We start from the raw sequence: 12,376 nt of genomic DNA, 5'->3' as shown, positions 1-12,376 counted from the left end.
AAAGTAAACTATCGATAAAAGAAAAACATAAATTTACTTCTCGTAGGAGAACCAAAGGTTGCTTATCCAACACAAGGTAATTGGAATAGGTCAGAGGGATGCGTGAAAGTTCGAAGGTTCATCCGAATTAGAAGGCGACAATTTGCTGAAAAGTTCAGCTATCTTATCGACCTTCGTGCGTGTGCGGCTATTGTATACATACGTAGGCCTAAATCCTCGCAATTTTCCTAAACGTCAAGGTTCCGGCCTCGACGCGGCCTCTGGTGGTCGGCCTTCTTCGATTGCCACTAGATACCGACACACACGCTTACTCCCGCCATACTTCCCTTAAATAGAATCGAGTTCAATAGGACGAACGTGCTAACGCTCGCCTAACCTTTACGCTTTCATTGAAAAAAAAAGAAAAAGGAAAAAAAAGACTTTTATGCTCTAGGCTTAAGATCGAGAGAAAGAACAAGAGAAACAATGAGGCTACGTTGTGCCTCCTCAATAGTTGTGACAAAGGGGCCACAGAATAGAGGATATCGGACTTGTTTGTTGCCTAACCATATATCAATGCCATGGAGGAGAATAAATTCGACGCTTCGCGGTAGATTCTATCCGCAAGATTACACTTGAATATTTTGTTTCTGTATAGAGCAGCGTTTGGAAAGTTAACATTGTTATCATGTCTTTTTTTTTCCATAAATAGTAATTGAAATAGAAGTTTTACTTAATACTAAACGTCATATTTATGGCACCTTTTCATAATAAAGGGTAATTAAAACAAAAATTTGATTTAATAATAGATATTATATACAGGTTGTATAATATAGGTAACAGCTTCTTCCAGCCAAACTTCTGATGCCTTCTGATAATAAATGAAATATAAAGAATCTCACAAATTAATCCTCTAAAGTTTGTTGATCGTCTACTATATACATATCATGTTTCTTTGCTGTAATTCTCAATTGTAGAGACAAAAGACCCAATATTAGTCATATTGACTGATTTGATAATTTTTGCGATAAATTTCTTTCATTTCAAGAATTCAATGTTTTTTAGACATTACCTATTCGAATAAAAAATACCATAAACATACCCGCGATACTTAGCATCGTACATTTTCATCGTCGTGCAAACGCATGCTCTTGACACAATTGCCAGTCTTAAAGGCTCAAGTGGAGAGCGTACAGTGGCGAAATAGCGCAATTAAAACACCTAAGGAACTCTCGAAAAGTCCGACGCTTTTTTCGCCCATACACACAAAACGTTCCAAGGCTCAGGGCTTTTTCTACGTAACGTGCAAGTGCTCGTCGCCGAGTGGCTGTGCGACGAAAGTACTTACGATATTTAACCTTTCGATCCTTTCAGGGGCTGATCAAAAACATAAATAAATTCTCTCCAACTCTCTTTGCCTTTTACATTTTAATTGAATACATTTTTTCATTCAGAAAAATACAGTGGCTATAAAAGGTATTTTCACATACCCTTATTTTGCAATGAAGCAATCTTTTTATTAGGTTCTATATATTTCATTTTTACAGTATCAAATTTTTGTAATCATACGAAAGTACATATGTACTATTAAATGATACGAAAAGTATACTTGAACCTAATTAATTAATATGTAAATGCTACGATAAATGAATAGTAAGTAAATATTGTTTGTAGCCGCTGTACGTCTAGATACCCTGTAATATCATCAGATTAAAACAACCGCAGGAAATTTCCCTTTTAAAATCCCTTTTTAAAAATAATAATGATATACGAGTGCGCTGGAGACAATTTTATCAGATAATTTATTGTTTAAAGCAGAAAAGGAGTATAAATACTTTCATAATATAGGAGAAGAATATTTTTGAAGATTATTTCGTAAATGACCTGTAAAAGATGCTTAAGAAGATAAGTAAAAAATGTGATTACAATTAATGACATTTTATAATTCAACTGTTACTTTGAAACACATTTTATAAAAGAATAATAAAAACGAATGTTAGAGACAATCTTACCAGGGAACCTGTTGTTTGAAGTCAGAAACAGTACTTAATATTTAAATAATATAGAAGAATAATATTTTTGAAAATAATGCCAGTTAAAAAGAAAAATCAAATGGTCGAAATTTTAATATCTCTCTTATTTTATTCTTTTCAGTAAAATGATCGACTGAAAGTAGATCCATTCGTCAGTTCGAAATCTTCCAGCAGAATTTCGAAAACTCAATGGTATCTCGCGAAATAGTAATCGTCGTGACACACTTTTAGGCTGGCAAAAGCATAAAACGCCGGTCGATATCTAGTATACGTGTATTTAGCCGGGAAAAAACTGCAGTTAAAAGCCACACATTTTGTGACAAAACTATCACATCGTGTATTCACGACTTTGATCATCAGTATACCAGTCGTAAAAGCGTTTTATACGTACACTACCGTTCAAAATTTTTCAGAAGCTTTAGTCCATTTGTAACAGTACATCAGTTTGATCAAAGTATACAAATTAATGATAAATTGACAATTAAAAGCGACATTATCTTTTTATGGAATTAACAGATCATAAACTAAGCATACTTATTAAAAGATGTATCTAGTAATAAAATATTTTATGATTTACTATCGATACTACAGAATTATAAAAATCTGTAAGTAATCAATACTTTTTCCATCAATATTCTTTCAATTCACTGTATATCTTGTCAAAAGTAAGCAAATATATACATATATGTATATGTATAACATGATGTACGATATACAATAAACAACATGTTATATACAATATGTTGTACATATATATACATACAACATATGTATGTACATATATTTTTGAACGATAGTGAATACGTCGATCCATTTCCATTCATCTTACACCATTTATGAAACAACCAGAAACAACATCGATCAATCAATCAATCGAACATGTCCATTCTTTCGAAATGTTTTATTTCAAATATGTATATGTGCTGTCATACCGTTACGATACAAAGGGAAATCTTTTGTCGCTTTAGAAAGTCGATTATGCTAGTACAAGCTAAACCACGTGGAAACGTGTTAAAATAGAGATTCGCGACGGTACTTGAATAATATCGACTACGTCAGACAATAAGCCATCTCTTCGTTGTCTGCCTCGTGCCAGTTATCTATATCGATGGTTATCAAAAAGTGAAACGTTTGGACTGCAGCCGACTTACATCTGTCGTTAATTGAGCAAAGAAACACTGTTAATGTATAAAAACTATCAGGCAGAAAAAATGGTAGAGATTTTATTGAAACTGTTATTGCAGAGACAGTCAAAAAAGTTTGTAACACGTAAATTAGTATAAATAAAGAAATTGATTAATCGGATAATATAAGAGTTTACATAAAGTTAGATGAACAAAAGAAATAACAATGAATGTAGAATTTTAAATTAAATTTTGAAACCACTCATTTGACCGGGCCTGGTAAGGTCAGTGTTAATTCGCAATACGGTTAACATAATGGTACACCAAAGAAAATGTTTCTTTAAACAAGAGTAGTAGGTACAACATATGTATTTGGTTTGCCCAAATGAGACAGACATCGTGCAATGTGGGTAAATCCTGGTTGAAGAATAGAAAGTTCTAAACTCGACAAATTACCGTGAAACGTACAGGTGGTTCAGCTACAGTTCCGAACTCGTTTGTCTGCGGATAGTTACATCCTCAATGGAGGAAAACGTGGTTAGGTAACTTGGAACACTTAAACGAAATATTAGTCGAAAAGAAAATATCAAACACCAAGTACTATTACCAAGCACAAAGTACTATTTCTTTTAAACTTAATTAACTTTACCGTCGCTTAAAGGTTTGACGTTACACTAATAATACCACAAATCGATTTTCACATATATTACAATTAAAAATTAATTATAATATATGTTAAATAATTTTTTTAATTTGTAATACCGTAATTTTAATATGTGTAATATAATTATAATTGTATAATTGTATTTAATTTAAAATGCTACAAATATAACTGAAGTTCGAAGTATAGTCTTTAATTTAAATTTCCCGTGAATGAATTTCATCAATTAAATTACTAATTAAGGATCAACTGCAATTTTCGATTAAATTTCGTGTTTTATTTAAAAAAAGGATTAGATCAGATCTAAAGCATAAAATTAGAACAACAAACGTTTTGAACTACCGTATTGACATGCTAGAGCGTACACCTATGACATTTACGTAGAAACAACATCAACCTTGAAGGAAACTCGAGGAGGCACAACTACCGTCTCTATTACCCTCTAAACGCTACGTAAATATTTTATGAGTGACACGGGATTGGCGTGGCACGTTACCTTCCCCTCTTAAGCCTCGAAAACTCATTTGTCGCAAAAATCGAAATTTCTGCTTTGCAACATCAAGGTCATATTCGTCATGAAAATCGCTGGCATTGCGTGTACTTACATGGTGATTGTTTGATTAAAATTGAATCGTTACTGCATGTATTATATGAAGGAGAAATAAGGTACTTTAGGCGATTTTATAACTTTACGTACTTGCAATTATAGATTAATCATCGTAGCGATATTGTTGCAATTATTACATGTTTGTGTGTAAATTGCGTTTGAATGTTATTTCTCCAATTTCTTTCTTATTTTACAAGCTACGAACATTTCAACATACGTGACATAATTATTATTATTTATTTCTTATGAAATGTTGAAAGTATGTATTGTTTGTATCTGATACCAAAAATACAAGAAATTTAAAAAATGAAGAAATAATTATTTTCTAAAAATTGTTTATTCTAAATTCTTCGACATTCTATTGTACTGTCAGAGAAATCCGTCCATCATCAAAGAATGACCTTGTACATCACAAACCTTTCCACGCAGGCTCGTCCAAAGAACTGGGATAGACCATCTCTAGCTTCCTCTCATCTGAATATAACTACAGAGAGCGGCAAAAAATTACCTGTTTTTATATGAAACTCGAAACTACCTCCAAGCACAAAAAGGAACTCAATCTCTAAGTTTAAAAACTTCATTCAGGAAGTTGGACAAAATTCATTCCACAAAAATTCCTCAAATTCACCTTTTTCTACTAACCTCTTTTACGTTGCATTTTATTTCTTTCACGTTTAAAAACCAACATTTCAACAATGGAATTACTTTCTTTTATTTATTGTCAGATGCGTCTAAATAAATTTATTAAAATCATATATCAGAAATTTTAGCGTTATTTAATATTTTTCATTAACATTGTGGGCGCTGTTGAATAATTATGAGCCAATATTATCAATTAAAGTTTCCAAGTTACAAATTATAGTTTATCAGCATTAACAAATTTCCTTGCATAGTGGAAATAAGCTTGCTAATAAAACACATAAAATCGTATATGTAAAGTTTACGAAATTACGTACATTTTATTAGGCGAAAGATCCTATTTATCATAACATTATAAATTTATAAAAAAGAAATGTATAATCTATAACTAGTAATTTGTCAATTCAATAATATTATTAGTTGGTAAATAATTGTACTAGACAGTGGTAATAACGCATAAGAAATAATTGTTAATTTGCCAAAGAATATTTCTAGATGAACATTGTGTGTACAACGTAAGAGGAGAGGGGGATATTCAAAATAAAATTCTGTAGCAACATTTCCGTCCCCTCATGAATATTCATAGCAAATAAAATTATGACGAAAATTGATGGCAAACCAGCAACACGCACCAGCCGACTGGTTGGCAAAGTACAATCATCGTTACGAATTATAACTAATTTTACAAAAAGACTAACTTAATCAAGAACTGAACAATCTTATTCAACGTTTCATGAAAGATTATTCTTATATGAAATTTTCTTTCGTGAGAAATAATTATATATAATAGGTTTCGGATTACTTAGATTTCATAAAACGAATTTATTAATGCAGTATCGTGTTGCAAGCTGATAGCAAGTTAATGACTACGAGAGATAACTAACTTTGAGGGGAGGTACAGAGTTGTGATTCTTGGAACAACCTGAATGAGAAACTGATGATAAAGCGCTTCATAGAATTTTGTATTATTTAGAATTTTATATTTTATATTATAGAAGATAATGAAGTAATTCATATAAAATATATTTGGAATTTATATTTCATTAAAAATTCAGAATCAGATTAATTTGATCAATCATTTTAATATATAAATTATTCATTATATTAATGTAGAAACATCACCAATTACACGTAATTAAGCTCTAGTTCAAAATTATGTTTTAAAATTATTGCACAGAAATGAAACTTTAGTTGGTTAAATTAATTTGGCTTTGAATTTCTAAATAATATTAGAATTAAAAAAATTTGTAAAGACAGAAATAGAAAAATTTCAAATGTTAGTATGTAATTATATTGAAATTATTAATAAAAATACTCGAACTGGTGAGATTAATTCACCTCTACGTGCCTAATAGAATATGAATTTTAAACAAGTGCTTATGTTAAATACGAATTTTAATAAATCCAGATCTAACTAATTACATTCAATTAAACTCTCATTTAAAACATCTTCTCACTGCTTAGAGACGAAATTTTAACTGGGAATGTCCTCGGGGGATTAAAGTGGCCAGACCATCCAAGAGTGACTCACGGCTCTACTTATTGTTCCAGGAACCGCAATTCTGTATCATCGGCTGTATTTTCAGATTCAACGTGGCTTACCTGCTTGAAGCCACGGTACATCACTCGTATTTCTTGTCTGGAGAATTTGGTCTGTCGAAGCAATTCCTCCAGGGCGACAGGTCTGGTGGTTTGTTGTCTGGTTCGTGTACTTTCGAAATCAAACAGAGCCTCTTCCGGTCCTGGCGAATCCGGCGGCGTAGCCATTTGTGATCAGCTCAACGTTTCTTATTCAACGAAATTCTTTTGTTTTTCAATTTATCAGATGTCCTCCTCTTAGTTCGTTCAAGGTCACACCACGATTACTTCATCGCTCTCCATTCGTTGTTTTGCATTGCCCTCTTGCCTATCTTTCCAGTTTTTAATAGTTAAAAGAAGGATTGAAGAAGGAGTGCTAGACCAGTGTCTGAAAAATGATGTTTTTAAGTTAATTCAAATATTAATTATATTTTAATAATCTTAGATTGTTTGCTTATAAATTTTTTACCATTAATGTGATAACCAGTAATATAATAGTTTATAATGACTGTTATATACATTATTAAATATAATTCAATTAACTTAAAACATTCCAATACAAAAGTGTCCAACGACAAAGTAAATTTATTATATTGTTAAAATAATGAGTTTTTAAAAAGTGTACTTATAGCGTGGAGTAGCTTATAAAGTACAGAATAATTAAATTTTCTGCATTTGAAATACAATCAGAAACTTTTGGCCGCCACTGTATAAGAATAAATCAGTGAAGATAATTGCGTGTTCGTAAATTTTATCTACTCTAAAAATCCAATTAATATGATCAATTAATATGATCACAATTTGATCAATAAGGGATTGAACAACAAAAGAGGAGATTCAACTTTAAGTTTGAAAGTAGATAAGGTAAATCATTGGTCAGGCTTAAGGATCAATAAAACCTCCAGAAAGCTAAGTATCAAATTTTTAAAAATTTTGTCAGAACTTAAAATGATCTCGAATAGGCATACATAAAACTATTTGGAAACAACAGAAATTTAAACATTCCAGAATATATAAACTATCAATGCCTGTATTATTGGTATTTATATTAATTCCTTATATTAAAAGAAATCGAAAAATCTTTTAACATTTTGTTTTCCGATACTTCGTTTTTAAAATACAAGCAATTAAAACTTTTGCGTCCTGACTTTCGACGCGCGAAGTTCGAATTTCGGTCCTCACGCGTCCAACAATCTTAAATGCTCCTCAATTCGTAAACCTAAAATTTTAATAGCAAAATACTAAAGAACTTTTCTCTTCCATTCTTTCCAAAGACTTCTGCTTTTAAAGCACCAAAAGAATGCTGTATAAAATTAAAAAAAAAACATTCACAACTTGCTATAAATATCCCATACGTTTCCATAGCAATATTCCCAATACAAAAGGAATACTCAGAAAAATTAATACGAAGTACAACGTCAAGAGAAAATATTAGAGAGAACCCAAATCTGATACTAATGCATTAATAAAATATTGCATAGAACTTTCAAAGAGAGAAATTCACATTTTTAAATAAATACATACTTCGTAAGTTCTGATATCTTTCAATCTGTATCAAAGAGAAATATTAGGGGAAATCCAAATGTAACTTTATGCATCAACAAAAAGTAACGTTAAATTTCTAAAATAAGAAGGAGAAGATCCATAACTCACAATGAATGTTTTCATAGTACAACGAGAATAGCCATAAAAATTGAAATAAATCTCTTTTACTTAACGTCAGGAAGAAATATTATGGAGAATCCCAAACTATCTTTACTATATCAACAAAATGTTACATAAAAATTCAAGAAGAAAAATACACACTCCACACAATAGGAATTTTATATCTTCGAAAAAAGAAATATTTACTAAAATTCGCGTAAATTTCTTTGACTCAGCATCAAGGGCAAATATAATAGAGGACTCAAACCTAACTCTATTACATCAAAAGATATTATATAAAACTCCAAAAAAGAAAAATTCACGTTTCACAATCAATACTATGTATGCGCGACAAAAGAAATATTCGTAAAAACTCACAAAAAATTCATTCGTTCTTCGAGATTCGACTGACAAACAGGAGAAACAATTTAAAACGGTGTTCCATAAATATGCACTGGTTGCCATGTATTTTACATATACGGCCTAGTATGAGGCTTCCATAAACATCCGGCAAGCCAACGATAGCCGAATGCATGTGGCCGATTCATGGAAGCAGTTGTAAAATGACGGATTTAAAGCTGCAGCTACTACGTGTCTGGCTTTTGTACACGTAAGCGCGTTGGAACGGCAAACCGAAATCCAAGTCGAATCAAATATTTACGTACTGATATTCGGAGAGTAAATTAATGTCAAAATCAGATCAAACGATGTCAATCGATTCTTTTAATGAATTAAAAACTCTCTGATTGACGGAGCCACGTGTTGCGAGTCGCGTGGTCTGACTCGATAGCGCCTTGTTCTACTTAAAGTATAAGTGGTCGTATCAAGTAGATTTGAAGTAGTTTGAGGTGATTTTTATATGCTGGTTCCTTGTTTTATATATTTTTTACTTGTTTTCGATAATATTGTATAAAGTAGTATATGTATTTATTAATTCCTTATTTATAACTTTATATTTATTAAGATACATCTTGTTAAAAAGAAGCAAGTATCCAGGTACTTGTGAATGATAATGTACATAATATTCAGCTTAAGATGACTGATTTTATTCTCGGGTATTATATGTTTCTTTCTTTACCAACAAGTCCTTTCAGTAATTTTTGTAAAAAAGAAAAATAGAAAAAAAGAAGAAATTACGTAAGGTTACCATACGGTTGGCAAGATTCAGGTCACTCGGTTAACGCCTATTGAATCAAACGCGATGTCACAACCGTGTTCTGTAAAGAAGCAAAGAGAGAAAAAGATAAACGTGTGGGGATGCTCGTCAGGCATCGCTACCTCCTTTCAAGAATCGATGATGGTTCAAAGGGTCCCCCTAATGACATTTTCAAATCGTTTCATTCCAATTCACACCCTCTGGTGAACTCGAACAGATTGTTTCAATAGTTGTCCCAAATTAATTCTACTACAACACATGGCCAACCGCTTGAGAAAATTCTCCATTTTCTATTCTAGTTTTCTTAGTCTTCTTAGTTTCCTAACAAATTAGAAGAAGCGGATTTTTGCTTCATTCTAATAGATCTTAGTTTTTCTAATAAATTAGGAGAAACATTTTTATACTTTATTCTAACAAACTCTTTCTTATAATGTGATCAGAAAAATAACAGAATATTTCCTTTTAATTTCTTATTATTAAATTCTTATAGTATAGGATTTTTAGAAATGCCCCTAGGAAACTTACTAGAAGCGCCTAGTAATATCTCATTCATGCAGTTGACAATACGTTAACTTTGAAATAGACTATAATCAATATTATCATAATTATAGAACGATAATTTAATTAAACCATAAAACCTGATTAAATCCCTTTTGATTTCAAAATATATTATAATTGATATCACTATGATCGCAGAATATTTATTCAATCAATTATGTAGCATTTAATGTTATTCAATTACAAAACCTGATTTTGACATGGACGTGGAAATTGATTTTAAGGTGTAAATGTTTCATTCTTGTACATACAGTGGATAACAAAAGTACTTAAAGACATACCACAGAAAACTTTTATACTGTACTATGTATTGTATAAAATATACGAACATACAAATATACAAATCTACAAGTATATTACATTGGTAAAATTTAGAACCAATTGAAAATGTATATGAAAGTTACAAGACATTTACTATTTCTAGTACATTTTCTGTATATATTATTATATATAACTTTCAGATTCTCTTAAACTTCTTCAATATAATCGTGATGCTCCTATTATACTGCGCGAAGTAAAATTCAAAATGTTTTGCATAGCACACATAATATGTTCATAAAAAGTTTTTACAAATATCCGAATACTTTCGTGAGCTGCTGTACAATATTGAATTACTTTGTTTCGTACTACTTTGTACTTATTAAGTAATAAACGAACGTAAACACAGTGAAACATCGGACAAAGAATCGACTTATCGATTCCGGCGATTTCTTCCTCTGTATATGCAGATCGTGTACGCTGGTGTTCATTCATTTTAAAATTGATTTTCACTCGGAAGAATAACTTTCAGCGTTTTGCTTCCCAACTACATATGAGGTTCAATCTATTTCTAGAATTTTTTTTCACATGGCAACCGACTTGAAATATTTTATGGTGGTTGTTCTATAGTAAAACAATCAGTTCCCCTTTCCCATGTTACACATTAAAATTCATCTCCATTCCGAAAAAGGATTATTATTCTTCTTATCACAAAAAATTTAAACATTAAAATTCATCTTCATCCTTCCTACACCAAGAACCAGTCCTAAATCAGCTGTACCATCTACAAAATATTGCACAACAAAGCCAACATTTTCAATTTATTCCAACAAACATCGAAACACCTGTTTTAACTGCACCAACCTGTTCCTAAATTTCTCCGAATAAAAAGCTATCGCGCGACGAAAGTAACAATCGTCCTATCGTTTTCTATGTATCCGTTGCGAGAAACGCAAAAAAGAAAAATGGTTGTAAAGTTGGAATGAATCATGATTGTACCCATATGTGACCGCCGAGGATCGATAGATAAAGCGAATTTTTATTTTTCATAGGCGCATAGGTATATGGCTATTATGTGACACATACATGTATAAATGAAAGATACATAGCCTCGTTACAACGTTGGGTGTCTATACCTATAGTCTATACTGTATATTAGATATACAGTTGTTCGCTGTTTCATTGGGAAGTTGGCAAAAGCAGTGCACGCGCGAATTTCTGGAATAAATTTCGATGCTCTCAGCTTAAATCCACCCACATTCTGCAACAACCCTCCTCAACCCCTTTACGACCTTCTCAACGTGGGGGATGATGAGTATCGTAAATCTTGGGGTGTACCAAAAATTCTTTCTAGAGCAATTTTGTAATGTTAGCGCGGACTATATATAGTGTAGTACCTATTCATGTCAATATTAAGTTGATGTAATTAGAGTAATGAATCCTTTAATTCGTTTGCTTGATCACATTCAGAGAATACTATTTTTATTGTATATCGATTACTATCTTTCTTGATTTCCAAATTTAAATTATTCATGTGAAGTCTGTTAACTTTCGATATCGTTCAAGCAATTATTGTAAAATAAATAATATAAATAAAATTTTAAATAATTAAATATAACTAAATGTATAATAATATCCGTAAGTTATGTAGTTTCACTTATTCGTCGAATTTTCGATATAATCGAAAATGCCTAATATAAGAGACTTTTTAAAGAAATACAAATATTATAATCGATAATGTCACGGTAAGGTGAAACACGAGTTTACTTCGGGATATACTTTTCTACGAAGTTACTGTAAAGCTACGCAAATCGTTAATTGCGGCCCTCATTACCCACTTTTATATGTTCGTTACAAGAACGGTGAAAACGAATTAATTAATTCATGCAAATCAGCCTATACTATTCTCCTTTATCACGAGAAAAATTTGCTAATTATTTTATAATAATGTCCTCATAAAATATAACATCAAAGAAAAGAATTTTCTAGGAATATTTTAATATAATATTCTGTAGGGAATGCTTTTCTTTGATTTTACGTATATTATTCAAATATAGAAAATATATATTGCTAGATCAATAAATCTCATTTAATTATTTGCGTATTTGATATGTATTATTGATAATGACTCATTATAAA

The 12,376-nt window shown here is 31.1% G+C and overlaps 1 protein-coding gene across 3 annotated transcripts in view; it reads right to left on the bottom strand.

The window, feature by feature from the left end:
- The window catches only part of LOC122570089 (Kv channel-interacting protein 1), a 28,859-nt gene that overhangs the window by 14,038 nt on the left and 2,445 nt on the right, over window positions 1-12,376 (bottom strand). For all 3 annotated transcript variants that reach the window (XM_043731959.1, XM_043731957.1, XM_043731958.1), the window contains exon 2: window positions 6,646-7,009. In XM_043731959.1, coding sequence (XP_043587894.1) covers window positions 6,646-6,810 — 165 coding nt within the window. In that variant the 5' untranslated portion in view covers window positions 6,811-7,009. The remainder of the gene's footprint in view (window positions 1-6,645; window positions 7,010-12,376) is intronic.

Source organism: Bombus pyrosoma, linkage group LG8, assembly GCF_014825855.1.
Source record: "Bombus pyrosoma isolate SC7728 linkage group LG8, ASM1482585v1, whole genome shotgun sequence".
Lineage (NCBI taxonomy): Eukaryota > Metazoa > Arthropoda > Insecta > Hymenoptera > Apidae > Bombus > Bombus pyrosoma.
Note: the sequence above shows the minus strand (reverse complement) of the source record. Positions and strands in the feature narration are given on the sequence as shown.